A 24,559-nucleotide genomic window follows, 5' to 3' on the forward strand; every position below is an offset into this window, starting at 1 on the left:
CAAATTTTGACACCTGTGCATTGTTTGATTAAATTGATAATGCAAGTAGGACCTTACTCTTACTATTTACTGTATAATTATGAAACATGTGATGCCTGCTTAGAATTTCTATCAGTCAAAGGTCCGACTACTTAAAGCATCTGTCAAATTGGAATTTTATCAGTCTATGATCAGTAGTCGATGGCCAACTGAAACTCGGCAATGCTGCAAAACCGGTTTCTCTGTGAATAATAAATTCACAGACATAAAAAAACTCACATGTTTGGAGAGAATCCGTTTGAATACATAAGTTAGAAAAACACCTGCCAGTGTGTCCTTGGAGAAACAGAATAGGCGACATAGAGTACAAGTTCAGGGAGTGTTCAAGTGTGCTACAGGGCCTCATAAAGTTGTCCGGGTGAACCATTGCTATTTAAAGGGACACTATAAGTCTGGAAGGTAATTTAAGGTACCGACGTTTACTACAATTTCTGAAAAACTACCGGACCTACTCCAGTCAAAAGTTGGTATGAGATTATCAAAAAGTCATACATAACTGGATATAACATTTAAAGACAATCGGTGCATGAATAAAAAATCTGTCTATTTAGCTATCACTATATTTCATCAACAACCAGACCTGTTCGTCACGGGTGGAACGAGCATTCATTGAAACAGCCATCTGCATAATACTACATCACAGGGCCATATGACACAGTTCAACCAATCAACTCAACTCGAAAGGGTGCACGGGAATCACACACGTGGAGACGCCAAACACTAACACTGTTTTCGTGCGTGCGTGATTCCTGTAAATGAAATATCCAGTTATTTCAGATATTGTAGTAAACGTTGGTACCTTAAATTACCTTCCAGACTATATGTCGATGGTTCTGTCACAGAACTTCTGTGTGTTTTTTAAATTATGCGTGAAATAATTTCCAAGTATGACATCATATGCCTGATTCAATTCTCAAGCCAAAAAATAGAGCTCCGTACAGCATTGCGATGTAAGCTTCAGTTTTGTTTTCTAATAGAGGCAAATTGAAGAGAAAGCGTGTGTGTTTTTCTTACGTCTGAAAAACTAAATGCCAGTTGGATTAGATTAGAAACCAGTGTTTATCAAAGCCTTGATGACAAAATAGATATGCCTCGGTTGTATGAAACCAATGACTCTCCTTCCCAGAGTTCCTGGCGGCCAGCCAAGTACCTGTATCACATCGTCACATCTTTCACAGTCCATTCATGTATTTTTCCTGCGTTTCATTTTGGACGATTCTACACATTTAGATAAACATAACGTCATGAGATGTTTAACCTTCTTTGAGAAAATATCCTAAGACGTGAAAACTATTTCCACGTGATACACCTACACTCGCGGCGCGGTCACGGGAGCAGGAATGGAATAAGGTGGGTCCTGTCCCTTCAGGAATGCCAACAAGAAGAATACTTTTGATCCATCTTCAAACTCGGTGAATGTCATCATAAGATAAAATAGTCAATGACAATGATCAGTTGTAATTTAGAAATTATGCCTCCTGCCGTTTCAAAATATATGTTGTGAATGATACTGTACATTAAGTATTCACATGGTTCACATTTCCCAGCATAGTTGTTCCAAAGTATGTTTATCACTGGCTTCAAATAACAAACAATGTCACAAGGTATTTCTAATTGTGCCCTTCAGGAACCGGGAACTTACTCTCACCACACACTCACGATATCATCCATGCCATGAGCACTCCAAATACTTGACTACAAGGACTGTCCAAACCTAATGTCCATGTGGAACAGGTCAAATCTCAAGCTAAACATTTCTATTTCCATCCCATTCGTGTAAACAACTTCTACAAGGATTAAAAAAACATAAGAATTGGTTCACAGGCAATGATTTTCGAAAATATAGTGTCCTTTTTTCGGAATTTTTGTTGTTGTTCAAATTAGAATGTAACCAAATAAACAGTTGTGTACAATCAACCTGTGAAAGGGCTCCCTACATAAATGTATTCCTTGATGAGTAAAATACTGGAATATAGTATTTGACTACAGTTGGACTTGGAATATTCAACAAATGTTTTTGTCTTTTTCAAAAATGGAAATAAAAACAAATCGTGCGGAAAAAATTATGATGATGCAGGCGGTGCCTGAGAACCAAGACCATTATTTTTTTTAGCCCAAGAGAGTTCACAATATTGTTGTTTGTAAGTCTGTGATCGTATGAATAATCAAGGATGTCTATATCAGCCAGCTAGGACTGGGACGGGTAACTCAGACATTTTGAGACATCTCCTGAGACCTACAGTGGCCAGAGACGTGTGACCTTCACATCAGCTTCTCTTTGGAACAATCTACCTCTCACCATCAAAGAATCTTCTTCCCTACGTATAGTTTTCAGTCAAGACAGAAAACATTCTTCTGGAAATACCATGCCAATGTCTTGTTGTATATGTAGTATACTTACGTCTGTGTGGTCTGGTTTTACATATATAAGTGTGTTCAAGGCCAACTGCACCTCCAGTACTGCACATGAGTGCCAAAAGTATATAATTTTTTAATTTGAAGTTTACACGATATACGGCTTTTCCATTGGACGAGAGGTCGGTCACATGACCGCGAAGTTGACGTTCATAAGTGTATGAAGGACACAATTTGACGTTCATACGTTTTTCACGAGACCGTGTTCTTGAAATGACGTAAACACTGACGGACTACTTCCACATTCCTGAGGAAACCCCTGGGAATTCCCTACCACGAAAACATACATTTTATTTAGCATTATTTCTGATCATTTAGAACCTTTTATCTTGGTCTCAGCATTTCAGTGTACATTGAGAAACGTAAGAGAGCTTGACTGCATGATTGTTCACGAATTTCCTCGCTACGGCCCATCCTAATGAACAAACGAAAAAATGCACATCCAAACTATCGTCAGTATCGACTCGATCTGTGTCTAGGCTGACAGTGACCGTCTCCAGCAATCTACGAATTTACCTTGGTGTCTGTTTGACGCATCTTTAATCACCTTTCAATAATCGGTCAGTTGATCAATTATGACTAACACATGTAACCGCCACAGGTTCATTAACAACTTCGGAAATCCTCCCGTTACGTTTATCGTGTCGGCCATTTTGACGTCTTGTACTTGATGTAATTTATGTATTACGACGCGCTGTCATTGTGACTGACTTACTGAGGTAGTTCATTACAGACCTTTCTCATCTAATGGGGATATTATATGAACACATGTGTTGCGTAAGATGTTTCTGAAGAGCAAGTTCTATATCCATACGCTCATGTCACCTCTCTTTTGGGGGATCTATTTTATTCCGCGATATAGCTGGTTGTTGTTTGGCTGTCAGTGTAAACATGAAGTCACACGTACTAAATAAAATTGTGTTTAGATCTTGGCCTACGTCCTTTGAGGAAAGAAATTGTGATTAAAAATTATAAGAATTGACTTTCACTTTGTGTGAGTTCATTGGAGTATGAACCTTCATAGAGTGAGGGCCAAACATTGTATGAACGTCGTCACAAGCTCCGACGTTCATACAGTTTGGCCCTCACTCTGTGCAGGTTCATACTCCAATGAACTCACACAAAGTGAAGGTCAATTCTTAAATAACCCACAGTTCTTGTACCACCTTGAAAAAACCCAGTGCTTTTACCACCTTGATGAAACCCACAGTGCTTGTACCACCTTGATGACACCTAGTGCTTGTACCACCTTGATGAAACCCAGTGCTTGTACCACTTTGATAAAACCCACAGCGTTTGTAACACCTTGATGAAACCCACGATTGTACCACTTTGATGAAATCCAGTGGTTGTACCACCTTGATGAAACCCACATTGCTTGTACCACCTTGATGAAACCCGTATTGCTTGTACCACCTTGATGAAACCCACAGTGCTTGTAACACCTTGATGAAACCCAGTGCTTGTACCACCCAGATGAAACCCAGTGCTTGTACCACCTTGATGAAACCCAGTGCTTGTACCACCTTGATGAAACCCACAGTGCTTGTACCACCTAGATGAAACCCACAGTGCTTGTACCACCTAGATGAAACCCACAGTGCTTGTACCACCTTGAAGAAACCCACGGTGCTTGTACCACCTTGATGAAACCCAGTGCTTGTACCACCTTGATGAAACCCACGGTGCTTGTACCACCTTGATGAAACCCACGGTGCTTGTACCACCTTGATGAAACCCAAGGTGCTTGTACCACCTTCATGAAACCCAGTGCTTGTACCACCTTGATGAAACCCAGTGCTTGTGCCACCTTGGTGAAACCCACAGTGCTTTTACATCCTCGACCTGCATCACAACAGGAATGGTTCTGACCAATCTAAAGAAGGGAAAACCTGGGATTCAAACCCACACCAGCAGATCCTGGTATGAAGAAGCTCTAGTTCTAGTAGTTACCGTGTGAGACGTTGTTGATGCAGTCCAGGAACTCATTCCCAGCATCATCATACAGATACTGTCGGGATGCTCGAACAATCTTCAGCGGTGACACTTCAAAGTGAAGTTTACACGATCTTCTGAAAAGATAATTAAATGTTATGTTTCTCTACAAAGTAAAAGATTTTAGCTAGAATTCTAAAAAGCTTAAGACCTTCAATGTCATTTGTAAACATTTTACCCATTTCCTCAAACGTTGTTAGGGGTTATAATACAGAATACTGGAGACCATTCAGTAAGTAATGTGCAAGACCTCCTTCCTTATATTGCAACAGCTTCTAAATTGTTTCGCCACCATTTTTAGCCGCCTTGCTGGTATAACAGGGGGCTTGCCTCTAGGACTGGCAAAAAACGTTGACAATTGGAATTATCATCGATGGGAAGAAATATGAACAATTATCGATATGAAATTGTTGTCATCGATAATAATTTACACCAACTATTGTGTTGAGAAATGTTTAGATTTATGGAAACAGAATTGTTATTGTCAATCACGTCAATTGTCGAAGTCGAAAAGCATCTGTTTTTGTTATATCTCAAACATCCACAAAGTAATCCATGCATAAATGTGTCACGGCTCAGCATTGGCGTGAAATATGTTGATTTCTTTCGGGATTTTCTTGCTTATTTGCTCAAAGTTACTTTCCAATATTTATCAATAATTGATCAATATTAAGTTTGCAATTAGCGATCTCTTTGATCTGTATCGATAGCCAGCCCTACCTGTCTCCCCACCCCTATATACACACAAAACTTAAAACAAACGCATTTGTACATGAACATGATGAATGTCATTTTTTTAGTTTCAAAAACTAATGCAAAATATGTGTTTGTTTAATGTGGCATCAATTGATGTCATTTATGAGGATTGCCGCACACCATTATGGAATTCTACGTTGGAGTATTATTTCTGTCTTGATTTCCAGCTTTTTACGCTATAAATCTAGGATGGATATCAGACAAATTGGGAAATGACGCTGCTTCACCTGTGACAATATACAAACTTTGACAAAGTCGTGATACAACACGTATCACAATCGTGAGGTCCCGATATGATACATATCATGATACAAAGCTGATGATGCAGGCTGATTGTTATAATCTTGTACTTAATAAGTCAGCTATTATGATTATTAGGGCAAATTATTTACTAAAAAAACCATGCTCCAATATAGCATGCAGTCAGTTCCCAGTACATGTGCACTGCTTTACTGAGCATCTCAGGTTATGATTGGTAGTAAGACAACGAAAAGTCAATGATAATGTGGAATTAGAGATAAAACATCATTAGTTGGGATCATCGGTGTAGATGACAGAAAGGCACTGTTCTTTATTTAGCGGTATGCGGTTGAATGGCTTGGCTTGGACAGGGGTGGTAACTGCAGGTGGATGGTATAAGAGAAAAAGCATGCGGGGTGGCGTGAAATTTGAAAGTGTGCATCGCTGTGAGTGATAACCTGATGTACGGCTGTTGTCAACGATATGATTCTGCCACGAAATTTGTAAGTAATACATTGCATATGCATGCATGATATATTTATTTAAGAAAGGGGTGTAATTTAATATGTTGTTCGTTTAAAGCCAGAATTATTTCAGAGTTACCACCGTGTTGTGACGTGTGCATGTTATTACCGTATTTACCGTATTTTTTGGATTATTACGGAGTAAGTTTGTATTGTGACAAGCTAGCTGTGTTTCGGACATGAGAATATGCAAGTAAGTTTGTTGTTTTTGTATGGTTTCAGCTTGAACCTGCTTCGTATGGTATACGTTGAACATTGACTGTTTGGATCACAGAATAAAGCAGTGTGTGAGAAAATGCAGAATCTGATGTTTATTGACTTTTGAAACCCACAATCGGTATTGGATGTTTCAAGTTTATCACAATATTTTACAATGCACAAGGTAGTATTGCAATATGTATCACAATATATTGTATAATTCAAAATTTTAAATTCAGAAACAATTTGAAACCTCAATGCAGGAATTGTTCATAAATGGAACAAAACAAGATGCTGGAACAGCATAATGTGTACTCATTCAATAAATACGCAAGGATGCACGCTCCGGGACAGTGATGACTTGGTGTTACACCACTGCCACAGAAGAGCTCCAGAATGCGAACTTGCATCTTGGAATTACGGAAACATTTCAAAGGTACATGTATTTGTCAAGTGTATAACATTAAACACATAATAAAAATTGCTATTTGAAAACACCCGATATACCGAGCATTAAAACATGACATTGTGGTACGTATCATGGAAAGAATGAACCTCAATTTACCGATATATAGGTAATACCACACACTCTTAATCACTAAACATGATTACTTACAATTTTAGTTGTATTTACTGTTTGCTAGGCATTGTAAAGGTTCATACAGATATTGAACACTAACATTACAAGCCTTTTCAAAGCTTTTCAAGGCTCTCAAGTGGCAGTTTCAAGGCTTTTTAGTTATTACCTTAGTCGGTCAATATAGTTTTAAATCCAACATACTATATATTTGTCGTAAGACCTAAAATTCAGAATGAACATCAAAAAGTTTTCAACAAGATTTATTTTCACAACCAACAAATAAAATAAATTATGTCTGTCATGAATTCTTCATGGTCATTGGCCCACAAATCTATCATTGTGAAAAATCACACATAAAGTGTCTTTTTATAGTTTGTTTGTTTATTTGTTTGTTGTTTAACACGGCAATATTCCTGCTATATAACGATAAATATAAATATTCAAGTTTCCAGTGATTGACACTATGAGCATCAATCCACGCAACTGGGATACGATGACAAGCATCAACAAAGTCAGCAAGCCAGACCACGCGATCCAGTCAGTCGCTTCTTACGACAAGCATAGTCGCCTGTTATGGCAAGCATGGGTTGCTGAAGACAAATTATACCCCAGATCTTCACGGGTTTTTTATTTATAAGTACATGTATATGGCACAAATTCAAGACTTTTCAAGCTATTTCATTTAATTTCAAGGCTTTTTAAGGTTGACACTAATATTCAAGAGGTCTGTACAAACATTGATTGTTGTATGTGCAGAGATTAAGATTATCATGATTAATGCGTGTAATAAAATAAGGCGGAAAAAGCCATCGGCTATTTTTACATTTTCTCCCCCATCTCCTTGTGATTCAGTTAAAAAATACCAATATCAGAACTTAAAGGAATTTTAAATGCAATGATGGGAAGACATCGTGTTTGAAATCATTTTACCAAGAATAACATATTTTAACATCTTGTTATTTTCGATGCAGTTTTTACTTATCATATTTAAAATTAAAATAACCATAAGCTTAGTGGTTTGGTATATATATGTTTACATATAAAATAGTTTGCCAAGTCATGAAAACATATTTCTGTAATTTTACTTTGATAAATCTGTTTGATATTAAAAGCATATGCTCATACATATTACTTGTGTTTGTCCAGATAACTTAAAAGATATATTCTTCTAGGGCTTCCTACAATTAACGTCATCACAAGGTATTTTCAAAAACAAATGTGATTTTGGTGAAAAGATCATAGGTAAAGTTGAATACAGAAATAGCAGGGCTTCAGGTAACCAGACTGACAAGTTGTTTAATTTGCAACACAAATGTTACAGCTGACAACTGTTGTCTCAAAGACATATTTAACATTCAGAAACATGTTGGATGTGCTCAGCATGATCCTAAAAAATAACCTAAAAATCTAACTGGTAAGAGACACTGGAGCATAAGTAGACAATAACAGTGGGTGGGTACTTGATCACTGACACTTAACAGAGCTCCAGATAAGCTTTTGGTGTTGTGGGTATTTTACCCATGCATTTTAAAATCATTGGGTATCAGTAATTCTATCTGGGTATTCAAATTTCTGTTACCCACTACACATGTGGGTATTTAAGTTAAATATTTAAAAACACTATTCATCTAGTCCCTGCAAGCTGGTGTCGTATGGGTTCGAGAGCTTTATAGGACTCAAAAATACCACGATACTTCCACAAGAAAGTGTGATTGCAAATGATCGTGATGTAACTGTCATTGTGGAGTTTGGCAAGGTTGACGGAATGCCCGTTTATAATTTCAAAATAAGTTGCTGATTTGCTATTTGAATACGCAGGGTTACTTCACAATATTTTGATGATACCCACAAGTTTTATTTTTGTAGATTATCTGTAATGTTCGTTGCGTATGTGATACGCTTGGATTTTATTTTACTGCGTATTTCTGCATTTCCGATACGTATTTTACGCAGATACGCAGCTGATCTGGAACTCTGCTTAACCATGTTAACTGCAGGGCCTAATCACATCATTTGCTGAATGTTTCTGATGCACATACTGTATTCGACATAATAAGCGCCCAGGGTCCTCTCAAAATTAGAAATAGGGGGCTCTTATTAGAATGTTATTTTGGCAGGGGAAAAAACAGAGTTGAAAAATCGTAAATTTCGTGGTTTATGCTGACAGCCTGAAATATTTACATACGACAGATATATTTTTCAAGAATTTAATTGCCCATAATTGAGGGTGCATATAACACACGAGTGCGCATTATACACAAATAAATAAGTCTTGTGTACATTTTTCAATCTGAAGGGGTCCTAACTGGGATCGTGCACTAGCCAATATATTAGCAAATATAGCCGTGGGCTCTTATTAGAGCGGGGCGCTTATTATGTCGAATACGGTATTCATAATACGACAATAAGCAACAACTTTAATTCAAAGCATTTGCAATTGAGATATGAATTATTTCAAAAAGATTAAGGGTAATTTTAAAATTTATTAATATGTAACAAAATATATATTGGAGACAGTCAACCAAGGGTGGTTTTCTAGAAATCAGTGGTTAATTCAAAATCTTGAACAATCGTAAGTAAGTGAGTTGACTTTTGTGAAGCCCACGAGCACAAACCTAGAAACAGAATCAGGACAAACCATGATTTGAATGCTTCTTGGCAGTTTGTACAGGCTTCAGTTAAAAGGTTAAAAAACAATGAGCACAGGAAAACTGATTCCAAGAGAGAAATAGATGACAATTGTTTGCTCTTTGCCCTTTAGGCTTTAGCTAAAGAGACAATTAGAAAACAATTAGAAAACATGGTAAACTTCAGCTTTTTCTTTTGGCAATTAGAAAGCAGTTAGAAACCAGTCAGACAACCTTTTTATAAGGTTTATCCTGCAGCTATTTCACAGCGACTACCACAGTGGATGTTGTGTAACTCTGGATGTTGTGTAACTCTGGATGTTGTTTAACTCTCTGAAGGACGTTTAACCCTCTGGATGTTGTTTAACCCTCTGGATGTTGTTTAACTCTCTGGATGTTGTTTAACTCTGGATGTTGTTTAACCTTCTGGATGTTGTTTAACTCTAGATGTTGCTTAACTCTGGATGATGTTAACTCTGGATGTTGTTTAACCCTCTGGATGTTTTTTAACTCTCTGGATGTTGCTTAACCCTCTAGATGTTGCTTAACTCTGGATGTTGTTAACTCTGGATGTTGTTTAACCCTCTGGATGTTGTTAACTCTGGATGTTGTTTAACCCTCTGGATGTTGTTAACTCTGGATGTTGTTTAACCCTCTGGATGTTGTTTAACTCTCTGGATGTTGTTTAACTCTGGACTACGTTTAACTCTGGATGTTGTTTAACTCTCTGGATGTTGTTTAACCCTCTGGATGTTGTTTAACCCTCTGGATGTTGTTTAACTCTCTGGATGTTGTTTAACTCTGGATGTTGTTTAACCTTCTGGATGTTGTTTAACTCTAGATGTTGCTTAACTCTGGATGATGTTAACTCTGGATGTTGTTTAACCCTCTGGATGTTTTTTAACTCTCTGGATGTTGCTTAACCCTCTAGATGTTGCTTAACTCTGGATGTTGTTAACTCTGGATGTTGTTTAACCCTCTGGATGTTGTTAACTCTGGATGTTGTTTAACCCTCTGGATGTTGTTAACTCTGGATGTTGTTTAACCCTCTGGATGTTGTTTAACTCTCTGGATGTTGTTTAACTCTGGACTACGTTTAACTCTGGACTACGTTTAACTCTGGATGTTGTTTAACTCTGGATGTTGTTTAACTCTGGATGTTGTTTAACCCTCTGGATGTTGTTTAACCCTCTGGATGTTGTTTAACTCTGGATGTTGTTTAACCCTCTGGATGTTGTTTAACTCTGGATGTTGTTTAACCTTCTGGATGTTGTTTAACCTTCTGGATGTTGTTTAACTCTAGATGTTGCTTAACTCTGGATGATGTTAACTCTGGATGTTGTTTAACCCTCTGGATGTTGTTTAACTCTCTGGATGTTGCTTAACCCTCTAGATGTTGCTTAACTCTGGATGTTGTTAAATCTGGATGTTGTTTAACCCTCTGGATGTTGTTAACTCTGGATGTTGTTTAACCCTCTGGATGTTGTTTAACCCTCTGGATGTTGTTAACTCTCTGGATGTTGCTTAACTCTGGATGTTGCTTAACTCTGGATGTTGCTTAACTCTGGATGTTGTTAACTCTGGATGTTGTTAACTCTCTGGATGTTGTTAACTCTCTGGATGTTGCTTAACTCTGGATGTTGCTTAACTCTGGATGTTGCTTAACTCTGGATGTTGTTGACTCTGGATGTTGTTTAACCCTCTGGATGTTGTTAACTCTGGATGTTGTTTAACCTTCTGGATGTTGTTTAACCCTCTGGATGTTGTTAACTCTCTGGATGTTGCTTAACTCTGGATGTTGCTTAACCCTCTGGATGTTGTTTAACTCTCTGGATGTTGTTTAACTCTCTGGATGTTGTTTAACTCTGGATGTTGCTTAACTCTGGATGTTGCTTAACTCTGGATGTTGCTTAACTCTGGATGTTGTTAACTCTGGATGTTGTTAACTCTCTGGATGTTGCTTAACTCTGGATGTTGCTTAACTCTGGATGTTGCTTAACTCTGGATGTTGTTGACTCTGGATGTTGTTTAACCCTCTGGATGTTGTTAACTCTGGATGTTGTTTAACCTTCTGGATGTTGTTTAACCCTCTGGATGTTGTTAACTCTCTGGATGTTGCTTAACTCTGGATGTTGCTTAACCCTCTGGATGTTGTTTAACTCTCTGGATGTTGTTTAACTCTCTGGATGTTGTTTAACTCTGGATGTTGCTTAACTCTGGATGTTGTTAACTCTGGATGTTGTTTAACTCTCTTGGATGTTGCTTAACTCTGGATGTTGTTAACTCTGGATGTTTTTTAACTCTCTGGATGTTGTTTAACTCTGGATGTTGTTTAACCCCTTGGATGTTGTTTAACACTCTGGATGTTGTTTAACCCTCTGGATGTTGTTTAACCCTCTGGATATTATTTAACTCTGGATGTTGTTTAACTTTGGATGTTGTTTAACCCTCTGGATGTTGTTTAACCCTCTGGATGTTGTTTAACCCTCTGGATGTTGTTCAACCCTCTGGATGTTATTTAACACTGGACGATTTTATATCTGGATGTTGTTTAACTCTGGATGTTGTTTAACCCTCTGGATGTTGTTTAACCCTCTGGATGTTGTTTAACCCTCTGGATGTTATTTAACTCTGGACGACATTTAACTCTGGATGCTGTTTAACTCTCTAGATGTTGTTAAATCTGGATGTTGTTTAACTCTCTGGATGTTGTTTAACCCTCTGGATGTTGTTTACCCCTCTGGATGTTGAGTCATATTTGTGACACATATTTTCACATGATCTGAAAAGTGAATGTTGTGCCAGAATTGTGGTAGCACAACACTTAGTCTAACTCTGACTAAAATTACGCAGGGATGAAAAATGTTAAATTTCAAATCTCAAGGTGTTAAATTAACTGCAAATATTTCACTCGTTTGAGACAGTCAGTGCTAATGGTTGTTCAATGTTTTGTTATGTGTAATTTTTGCCACTTTCTTTCATACACAGATAAAAGTACTGTGCAAAGAAATGTTTTACCAGCTTTACAGAAACAGTGAGTGAGAACTTACTGCCTAATATCTAACACAAAAATATATATCAAATGGATTTGTATGCTTAAGTATGTTAAATATTTGATACAAAAAATAGCTTGCCATACATGAAGAAAATCTTTTTTCAGCCATGACATCAAAAATAACAGAAAAGTATACACGCTCATAAAGAAAAGGCTGCATCACTCTGCTATGCTTAGAACTAGTCCATTTAACTCAGTTCACTTGGTGAAAATTGTTGTGAATAACAACAATGTATTGTCATACTGTTTTGTTCTTGAGAAAAGTAACTATTCCAACACAAATATCAATACTGAAACCAATTAGGTTTATGTACTATCATAAATCAAAAGAATAGATGAGATTGTTCAACATAAGAAAAGGAGTAATGTATTTGACATAATAAGTGCCCAGGGTGCTCTCAAAATTAGAAATAGGGGGCACTTATTGGAATATTATTTTGGTGAAAAACAAGACAGTTGGAAGATGGTAAATTTCGTAGTTTATGCTGACAGCCTGAAATGTTTATATAAGACAAATATATTTTTCCAGAATTTTATTTCCCATGATTAAGGATGCATATAACACAAGTATTATACACGACTAAATAAGTCTTGTGTACATTGATCACTAGCAAATATATTAGCAAATATCGCCATGGGCGCTTATTAGAGCGGGGCCCTTATTACGTCAAATGCGGTAATAATGAAATGGATGGCCCTATCTAACATGTAAATTAGTCATTAGAATCCAGCATTCCCCTGATTGTGTGTGGTTTGAAAAGTGAGGCACCAATATTAATGACGTATTAGTCTTATCATCAAATGTATTGAATTACTGAATATTTGAAACCTTTTTGTTTCACATCATGCATTGTTTTGTCTGGCGACATCGGAGAAAGACAACATTGGTATATTGCTTTATATGATATTGATATTTGTAGGCTTGTTTGTCTTTGGCGATATCGGAGAAAGACGATATTGGTATATTGATGTATATATATGTCATTGAATTATATATTGAATTACTGAATGTTTGATATGGCTTGTTTTGTCTTGGTGTTGTCAGAGAAATATGACATTGGTATATTAATTCATATATGTCTCACCTACTTTTCATTCAAAGTATGAAATTCATAAAACAGAATTTCATTCCAGAACACAAAATACTTCTTTCTACCGTGTAACTAATGTCTTGAATTGATAAAAAATAATATTGTATATCATGATTGTACAAGATGTGCCTAGCATCAATTTTATATAAATAAAATTCTAAAAACCATACTTCAAAACAAACAAATATATTTTTAATAATGGACACATATTTGTTCATCATAAAGTGGTTATTTCTCTTCATTTCGTCTCAGACTGTTACAATGAAAGATGTGAAAAAAGGAATGGAATTGTGTTGATAATCGTATAAGGTTGACCAATGGTGTATGTTTAATTTTTCACAGTACAGTACAAGCTCATAACGAACTGACGGATACAACAAACTGTCTACTGGGTCCAGGCCATTTGCTGTATATATTATCATATAAAATTGATGGATAAAACGACCATGCTTACAACGAAAAAAAACCAGATATATAGCAAAATCACTTAGTGGTCCTGTGTGTTCTCAATCAACAATGTTTATGTTTATAACGAACAGTTAATTTCTGAGATGCTCACCAATCAGCCTATCAAAACATCTACGGCCACACAGGTCTGTGCAAATCAGCAACAAACAATTGAAGGCATGTGACTGACTGGGGAAAGTACTGACAAAACAAGAGGGGTAATACTGCATATGACTGTAGATAAGCCAAATATTGAGGACCAGTAAAAGGATTCTGTAGAAAGGGGTCGGCTTATGAATGGGTTGCAAATGATGTTTATCTAGCCTTGCTAGACATCAATACAAGTGACTGACTTTTACAAAATGGTTGTTTTCAGAGGAGAACTATCGCAGATTCAGGGATCATGTTATCTGGACCCCAGAAAACTTGAAACCACTCCTGACAGACAATATTTATGTGAAATGAAAATACTACATAACATCGTGCATCATGAGTTTTCTTGCAGTGATACAATACACGATACAATTTTTTACTGAAACGATACAAGACAATACACTTCTTAAAATAAATTACTTATTACTCATGTAATGAGTTCCCCCCTCAACCAGAATTTTTGTCAGTCAAATATTGCAAAATGAGTTGTAATTAGCATTTCAAGATCATTATTAAAATAACCACTACGACAATGTCGCTACAGCTAGATTTGAAATATTTACAGTCAAGAAGTTTCTATACAACTTGACATCAATATGCGTATCGTGATACATATTGTATCATGTTATGTATCATATATTACTGAGCATGGCATTAAACAACAAACAAACAAACAAACACAGCAGCCATAAACCAACACATGACATGATGATCATAATGATCATAATGATCACCAATCAGCCCATCAAAACATCCACGGCCACACAGGTCTGTTCAAAGCAGCAACAAACAATTGAAGGCATGTGACTGACTGGATTAAGTACTGACGCCTTGTCATCCATTAGCATCCTCAATTTACAAAAGTAACACAGTGATTAGCCTTTGAAGTGGATAAATCATAAAATGCCATGATTAGAGTTAGGAAATTCAGTATTGATATGATGGCAGACACACCTCACAGGTCACTTGTGTCTAGGGCTGGGACGAGTCCAAATTTACTACCTGGATAGCCACCCCTCTATTACCCTACCCTACCCGGGTACCCACTGTAGGTCTCAGGAGATGTCTGAATGATCACATTTGTCAATATAACCTGCATTATCAACGCATGTCAAAAGCGTTAAATAAGTTTAATCAACTTACACAAATAACAGACGCCTGCTTCTCACTGATTCTTCTCGGCTTGGATTCGAATATGAACATGATGGTTGGCTTGGCATGGGCATAGCCATGGTAAGACGTTGTGACAGTTTCAACACTGCTTCAATATGGATAAAATGAGTCTATGACTGTTCCTACTGGTGCAGCTAAATGTGTCATCAAGGTAACTTACCCAATGTAACTCTTCCGCATCTGGAGTGTCTGTTTGTAGGACAGCGGTTTGTCAAACACATGCATCATATGGCGTAGTCTCCTGTAACAAATTATACTCTGTGAACACCCACAATAAATCAAGCTCTCATTTTGACAAGACACATGACTCTACATGCTAATATCAAAAGTGCCACTGTATACAGGAGATCGGTTGAAAAAAGCTATAAGCTCATTGCAGTTCCACTTTATATAATGCCTGATACAGATCAATGAAACTGTCAGTATCACACTGGCCTTGACCCCTACAGTTCTAAAAATACATTCACATGATTCACAACAAATGTGCACAGACACACATTTTATCTTTTTGTAGCGAATTGAATTAAGTAATTCTAGGGATTTTTTATTGCACCTGTTCACAGATTAATGTCACACACACAATTTCTCATGATCACCTTGGCAACTTTTAGAACAAGTTAATTGACAGGTCTGCTTCTCATAACCAAATGTAAGAAGTCTATTTCATGAAACAAAAATATATCTGAATTTGTATCCAAACTTTTATTTTATGTCAAGCCATTAGAATCGGAGCTCATTAAGCTCCTTCATCATGCATTGTGTTATAGGCTATAGATCAATGAAGCTGTAACTGGCCTTGGCCCTTCCAGCTCTAAAAATACATTTACTTAATTCACAACAAATGGGTACATTGACACGCTTTATATAATTTTGTAGGGGCTTGCGCTACATTTCACAAAGACATATGGACACTTGACGATGTTAAACGGTGCATGTTAGCTTAAATTAAGTAAGTTTATTGAATCTTATCGCATCTGTCCAGAGATTCGTGTCACACACTGGTGTGTTGACATGTGTGCTTGTCGCGATCAACATGTATGAGAAGTTTATTTGATGAAACAAAAATAATTCTAAATATGCATCCAAACTGTTTTCACAACCAACCTTTTATGTCAGGCCATAAGAGTCGACGGTAGCAGCGTTAGCCAGTCTGCTTTACACTGCGACCCTGACAGAGCTTCTGGAGCTCTCACGACTGGAGTCAATAAAGACTCACTTCCGCCCCTAGCTCCATACATAATCAATAGATGTCGCTAGATTTTAGGCGGAGTATGAGATTCTTCAGGATGCGCGTATATATATATATATAGTATTATATTACCTTGGCGACTATGAGAGCAACAATTGACGGCACACGCGAGTAGCAAATATACTCACTTGGGAATTAAAATGGCCACAACCTCGGGCGATAATACATTATAGAAGTGTGTTATACAACAAGCCCCTTTTACGCCCAGGTGAAAGTCCGACCCTAGTTTATAAATGAAAATTCGCCTGATTATAAAGTCAGTAATGAGGAAAGCCCGTTGTAGTCACATTAAATACAGATCTACATGGTGAATTTTGTAATTCATTGAAAAATGAAATTCATATTAATTTTTAAACAAGTGGAAAGGCCGCCTTTAACTCAAATAAGCGAATGAGTTAAAACATGGAAGCACACAGCGACCCAATAAAAATGGCAGAACTTGAAGTTCGGGCAATATATGAAAATTGAATTGTATTGTACGAACATACATTGAAAATTTGTACAGTTGTACATAGCAAGCGGAAGTATTCTAAGATGTATAAATGTTGCCAATACCAACCACATATGTAATGTGTATAAATGTATTTACACTAAACTAAGTAAGCGTGTCAATTTTCTGCGTTCATGCATATCCTACAGTCAATGTATAAAATGGCTGTAATTTTCACTCAGGCAATTTACAAAATGCCAAAATGTTTTGTCATCTGACAATTAGTCAGATTGACCAAAAGTTACAAGAAATTCAAAAGGGATTAAAAACGCGACAATGGGCTAATTAATTATATATAATATATATAAGAAGTATATATATACATTGAGTTTAGGGCTGCGACGAGTCCAATTTTACCCACCCCACTATTACCCGACCCTACCCGGTTACCCACTGTAGGTCTCAAGAGATACAACATGTCCGATTGGGAATTTGTTTACCACAGCACTTATTGAGATACATGTATTAAACGATCTGGTCATGCATACACTGAAGTTGAATAAAGTTATATCTTTATTCAACCATATACAAGTCAGAAGGAATGTGTGCATAGTCAGAAACAAATGCAAACATTAGTGACTTGTAGTGTAACCATGGAGTTCTAGGTTACTTTTGTCATTAAACAATAGATCACGTGACTAGTGAGTGAGTATTGTTTTACGCCGCTTTTAGCAATATTCCAGCAATATCACGGCGGGGGACACCAGAAATGGGCTTCACACAATGTACCCATGTCGGGAATCGAACCCTGGTCTTCGGCGTGACGAGCGAACGCTTTAACCACTAGGCTACCCGACCGCCCCAGATCACGAAACTAACCACGGGTCCGGGTAGTCCTGTCGGTACCCGGGTCCAACTCAGTACCCACCCGACCCGGGTACCCGGGTTACCCGTCCCAGCCCTAATTGAGTTTCGTTTTCTTTTAATCGTATCATTTTTAGCCACTGGGTTATGAAATAGAGCATAAACATGTTTGTACTCGTCATCATAATCAGAGACCATATAATAAATCTATTATATGGTCTCTGTCATAATGCAATAAATGGAAAAAAAATAATTGTAACATTACTGAAATATCTTTACGTTTTGTAAATTGCCTTAGTGAAAAAGTCTGTAACATATACACAATGTGATATGTAAATAAATAGTGCAAGGATTTACACATTATGCACACCCATGTTTAATTTCATACCTGCATAAAAGGAAACGATATTGAAGTCAATTCTTTAAAAAAAAGACTCTTGAAAAAGGAAGCCTTAACTATTAGTAAGTCCGTGACCCCAGATGCCCCCTCTATTTACATTTACGACATCAAATTAATCGTGCTTCAATATTAACCGTTAGTAAACGTGTCATTCGTCACCACTCGCCCCTTTCCGTAACCTGCAAGAAGACTCGTCCCCCTATCGATGAATGTTATGTGCGAAAATACGACAAACCAATCAGAATGCGCGTATGATTTCAAGTTCTTCGTCAAAGAATCCCTCAGAAATACTTTTTTATTTTACATACGTCTTGCATCTAAAAATATACCCAAGACACAGTTAAATGTGTTCAGTCATACTGTATAATTCCGCATATCCCGATGTGCTTTAAATTGCATCTGAAGTATATATAATATATGGGGAAATATATGTGAACCATTACACAACGGGTAGACAACTGTTTTAGGTATGCCCGTTTGCGCTAAGACGGAACCCGGTCGCAAAAATGGCCACGAGAGGGGCACGAGTCGCTATTCGGCTTGTCCCGGAATAACACGAGTTGGTCACGAATGTAAACGTGTAAGTTCCAACATTACAACGTCTACATGCATGAACTACAATCTTCCCTGTATATGATGGGTGTCTAACTTCGAATTTCACGTACATCCGCCGCAGCTCCATGTCTATTGTGTTCAGTGGTGCTGACACTCGTCACTCCTTGACTAACCGGAAGGCACCATAACTGTCAAATGAAAAATAAATCAGGTTTAATTGTACATACACAATATATACCATCACATAATTATCATATATGTATTTGGTATGAGAGTTGGAGGAAGCGTACGTACAATCTTGTCGTCCCCACCACGAATCAAAAATGCATCACGACGTATGTACCAAGATCTTGGAGGTAGGACCATGTATTGTTCTCATCTGGAGGCGTCTACAGGATATCTATTTCCATACATGGTATCGAAGTTAAGAATTTCCGTCTTTTTTATACATTGTGTTAAAATATAATATCTTCTACAACCTTAACTAAATTGAGGTTAGGTGAAATGGGGTCTCTCAATGTCAATTGTCAAATGTCCACAAGATAATCTATGTGAAAATGTGTCACTCCTCACCAGTGACGTGAAATATGTCAATTTCTTTCGGGACTTTCTCGCACATTTTCTTAAAGTTACTTCTCTGATATTTATCGATAATTGATTGATATTTAGTTAGTGATACTGAAAGCCCTAACTTAGTATAAGAAAACATTTCTTTAAAATAATTGTAACCTTTCTTCTTCTGCGGTGTTGAATCAAGGAAACAAGACTTGGTTTAGTTTGACCTTGACTTGCCTAGGCTTTTAGACTCTCTCTCTCCCTCACTCCCTCCCTCCCCCCCCCCCCCCCCCCCCCCCCCTCTCTCTCTCTCTCTCTCTCCATGGTAACAAAAACCTTTAATGCGAGAGTTGGAAGAAGCGGACGTACAATCTTGTCGCTCCACCACGAATCAAAAATGCATTACGCCGTTTGTACCAAGATATTGGAGTTAGGACTATGTATTGTCCTCATCCGGAGATGTCTACAGGATATCTATTTCCAAACATGGTATCGAAGGTTAGAATTTCAGTCTTTTTTTATACATTGTGTCAAAATGTGTGTGTGGCTGCTTGTACTAATCCGGACTCATGCCGATTTATAGTGCTAGCTCACTGAGATACCATGCTGCAGTTTAACATGAATACCCCACTCAGACACAGTATACTGACTTCAAGCCGACCAGCCGACAAGAACCATCTTTTAACGTCGTTTGGTATGACGCGGCCGGGGATCAAACCCCGTACCTTCCGCTCTCCGGGCGGACGCTCTACCACTAGACCATGGAAGCGGTCTTCAACAGATAATGACGCACAGTTAGAGCATGGGGGCCAAGTGTCAAGTATTCGAACAAGTAGTCAGAGACACATAATGCACAATAAAGTCATGTCGAAGAGAAGGAATTATACAGATCCGCCAATAACGCGAATATCATCCATGCTACGACTCGACTTCGAACTGAGAACGTTTGACGTGTGATGATGGCTACGGCACAATTTCCCATCCAGGGCCTGAGCAGGGCTTTGTCTTGTCAATGGAGAAACTGGTCAAAACTGGTCAATTAATCTAGAAAGTCTAACATGTGCTTTATAGGAGACAAACCGGGAGATCTTGGCGGCCAGGACAAGACGTTGACGTGGTTGGCGTACAGAAAGTTGGCGGTAGTCCTTGCCGTGTGCGATCTTGTCATGTTGAAGCAGTGTTTTGTGGTTCTGCTGCAGGCAGGACAATGAGACTAAGTATCTGGGTCCACTTGCTCAAAGCGATCTTAGCGCTACGACTATTGCAAGCCTATGTTAAAGAATGGCAGTTACGATCATCTTAGTGCAAAGATCGCTTTGTTCAAGTGGGCCCTGGTCGATATAGCGTCGGCGATGTCAGACTGGTATCGAAAACGACCAGATCTGTTTTGACGTCACCACGAATTCCTCCCGGCACCATCACACCTCCATCATATGGCTCAACCTTCTGAACACCTACCCGTCGTCCGCCGTGTATTCTGATTTTCACATCAGTTCCGAAGAGATGGACTCGATTCTCATCAGAAAAGAGAGATATTTGAAAGTTCCAGTTCTGCCACTACCCATGACATTCTCTGACGTCGACATTTCAGGTGTCCCCGCCGTGATATTGCTGGAATATTGCTAAAATCGGCGTAAAACCATACTCACTCACTCTGACGTCGATGTTGGCGTCTTAGGACTACTCAACAGAGCGCTCTATATTCCCGAATACCAAGAAGTCTTGAACAATGTCCTTCTGCAGACTACACGATCAAGACTGGTTGCAGCTGCTGGCGTTACCGTGAAACCAGGCTCTGCTCCTGAGGTTAAAAATCAGAAGGTACCGGCCCTCGCTGGGCCTTGTCTCGGGAGATCTCCCTCTCCAAGGTCTGTCCCTGGTACTGCTAGCTTGGCGAAAACGAGTCACCCGTCTGGGGATTGTGATGTGCGCGCAGCCTAAGATTGTTGCCCCATGGCGATGGGTAGCCCCCATCTGTATCATACCGATGGCCCTTTTTGATGTGCACACCACAGGGATGTGTGTCTGCAACTAGAGATCTGTTGTAAAATGACAGGCAAAAGAAAGAAGAGACCTATGTTTTATCGTTAAAGTGAAACAAACAAGAAATGGTTATTCGATGGTCATGTATTTGATACGGGTATTATAAGCGATATTCTAAGCATTATATCAATAAGTATCTCCCAACAGGTGACGTGCATGTGACGTCCCGAGAAATATGATGGCTCACAATTTCACAATCTGTCAGCGTTTTTCTGTCTCCGCCCATTCGTTCTTCCAGCGACGATAAACCCGAACACGGCCATCACCAAGGAATAAGCAGAGGCTCTGCCAGTCACGGATCTGTCAGCGTTATGCTGTCTCCGCCCAGTCTTCGACGTTGATGTTCTTGGGTCAAGGCCATTCCACGGGCGGGGCTGTAGTTCGAATACCCGCCACACGGAGATGATTTGTGTCTGCAGATGATGATCTTACGTACAAACAATAGAGATGCTCTCGTGATTGTACACCAAAGATTTACAGATTTAATTTCACGGTAAACAGTAATGAGCAGAGTGAAGCAGGTATTGTCTTGATCAGCTTGAGTTGGTTTACAGATACCAGACATTCTCAAACACTAATATGACCAACACGAGCACAGAAGCACGCCCCAACTCGCCGTGTCATCGATGTCGTCAGCCGCCCGATGACGTCATTGGGTATCCGTTGCCAGTTGTCCCTGAGTGCTGCATCCAGCTGCTGGCGGTTCTGCGGTGGATGAGGAAGTCGCCTATCTCTTACTGTCCAGATGATCCCACAAGTGTTCATTGTTTCGTGAGCGAGCTGGTCATGGGAGAACGGCGACGTTATGCGCAGATAAAAGTGAGTGAGTTGGGCTTAACGCCGCTTTTAACAGTATTCCAGTTATATCACGGCGTGTCAGCTTAATGTGGGAGGAAAGCCCGAAGTGATGCAGGTCTCAGACGTTTAACACCTCGGTGAAACCCACGAGCACGGGCATGGTGCTGACAAACCTAGAAACCTAATCGGGGCGAACCGTTTGGTATTTCCCGGATATTCTCACAATGTTCAAGTGGATTATCTTCTCCCAATACCGATTGTCATCTCTCCAACTTTTGATTGCGACCCCGTTAGTCGCCTCTTACGACAAGCACGGATAGCTGAAGACCAATTCTAACCTGGACCTTCACGGTTATGTGTGTAATATGTCAATGTTTTTAATATATAGAATGTATGTAATATACATATGTATTTAATATATGTATAGCATGTTATATGCAAAATGTATGTAATATACAATGTATGTAATATGCCAATGTATGTGATATGCCAATGTATGTAATATGCCAATGTATTTGATATATGTAATATATGTAATATGCCAATGTATGTAATATATGCAGTATGCCAATGTATGTAATATATGTAATGTATGTAATATATGCAATGTATGTAATATATGCAATGTATCTAATATATGCAATATATGTAATGTATGTAAAATGCTAATGTATTTAATATATGTAATTTGCAATGTATGCAATATATGTAATTCTCAATGTATGTAATATGCCAATGTATGTAATATGCCAATGTTTGTAATATGCCATTGTATGCAATATGCCAAAGCTTGTAATATAAGTAATATTTGTAATATGCCGATGTATGTAATATGCGAATGTTTGTAATATATGTAATGTATGTAATATGCCGATGTATGTAATATGCGAATGTATGTAATATATGTAATGTATGTAATATGCCAATTTAAGTAATATGCCAATTTATGTAAGATGCCAATATATGTAATATGCCAATGTATGTAATATATGTAATATGTTTGTATATGTAATATGTTATATATTGAATGTATGTAATATGCATATGTATTTAATATATGTATAGTATGTAATATGCAAAATGTATGTAATATGCCAATGTATGTAATATGCCAATGTATGTAATATGTCAAAGCTTGTAATATAAGTAATATTTGTAATATGCCAATGTATGTATACGTAATATGCCAATGTATGTAAGATGCCAATGTATGCACTATGCCAATGTTTGTAATATGCCGATGTATGTAATATGCGAATGTTTGTAATATATGTAATGTATGTAATATGCCGATGTATGTAATATGCGAATGTATGTAATATATGTAATGTATGTAATATGCCAATTTAAGTAATATGCCAATTTATGTAAGATGCCAATATATGTAACATGCCAAAGTATGTAATATGCCAATGTATGTAATATATGTAATATGTTTGTATATGTAATATGTTATATATTGAATGTATGTAATATGCATATGTATTTAATATATGTATAGTATGTAATATGCAAAATGTATGTAATATGCCAATGTATGTAATATGCCAATGTATGTAATATGTCAAAGCTTGTAATATAAGTAATATTTGTAATATGCCAATGTATGTATACGTAATATGCCAATGTATGTAAGATGCCAATGTATGCACTATGCCAATGTTTGTAATATGCCAATGTATGTAATATTCCAATGTATGTAATATGCCAATGTATGTAACATGCCAATATATGCAATATGCCAATATATGTAACATGCCAATATATGTAATATGCCAATGTTTGTAATATGCCAATGTATGTAATATTCCAATGTATGTAAAATGCCAATGTATGTAATATGCCAATGTATGTAATATGCCAATATATGTAACATGCCAATATATGTAATATGCCAATGTGTGTAATATGTGAATATATGTAATATGCCAATGTATGTAATATATGTAATATGTTTGTAATATATTGAATGTATGTACTATGCATATGTATTTAATATATGTATAGTATGTAATATGCAAAATGTATGTAATATGCCAATGTTTGTAATATGCCAATGTATGTAATATGTCAAAGCTTGTAATATAAGTAATATTTGTAATATGCCAATGTATATATACGTAATATGCCATTGTATGTAAGATGCCAATGTATGCACTATGCCAATGTTTGTAATATGCCAATGTATGTAATATTCCAATGTATGTAATATGCCAAAGTATGTAATATGCCAATGTATGTAATATGCCAATATATGTAACATGCCAATATATGTAATATGCCAATGTATGTAATATGTCAATGTATGTAATATGCCAATGTATGTAATATTTCTATGTTTGTAATATGCCAATGTATGTAATATGCCAATG

The 24,559-nt window shown here is 37.5% G+C and overlaps 1 protein-coding gene across 2 annotated transcripts in view; it reads right to left on the reverse strand.

Moving 5' to 3' along the window:
* The window catches only part of LOC124131667 (5-phosphohydroxy-L-lysine phospho-lyase-like), a 115,694-nt gene that overhangs the window by 53,481 nt on the left and 37,654 nt on the right, over positions 1-24,559 (reverse strand). Inside the window, exons 2-4 of one of the 2 annotated variants that reach the window (XM_046495104.2) lie at positions 18,902-18,979; positions 15,454-15,534; positions 4,408-4,526 (exon numbers count right to left, since the gene is read on the reverse strand). In XM_046495104.2, the coding sequence (XP_046351060.1) occupies positions 4,408-4,526; positions 15,454-15,534; positions 18,902-18,918 (217 nt within the window). In that variant the 5' untranslated portion in view covers positions 18,919-18,979. Of the gene's footprint in view, positions 1-4,407; positions 4,527-15,453; positions 15,535-16,397; positions 16,497-18,901; positions 18,980-24,559 lie in introns of those variants that run through there. The other variant, XM_046495112.2, reaches the window with a different exon arrangement.

Source organism: Haliotis rufescens, unplaced genomic scaffold (assembly GCF_023055435.1).
Source record: "Haliotis rufescens isolate VD_foot unplaced genomic scaffold, xgHalRufe1.0.p SCAF_20, whole genome shotgun sequence".
NCBI lineage: Eukaryota > Metazoa > Mollusca > Gastropoda > Lepetellida > Haliotidae > Haliotis > Haliotis rufescens.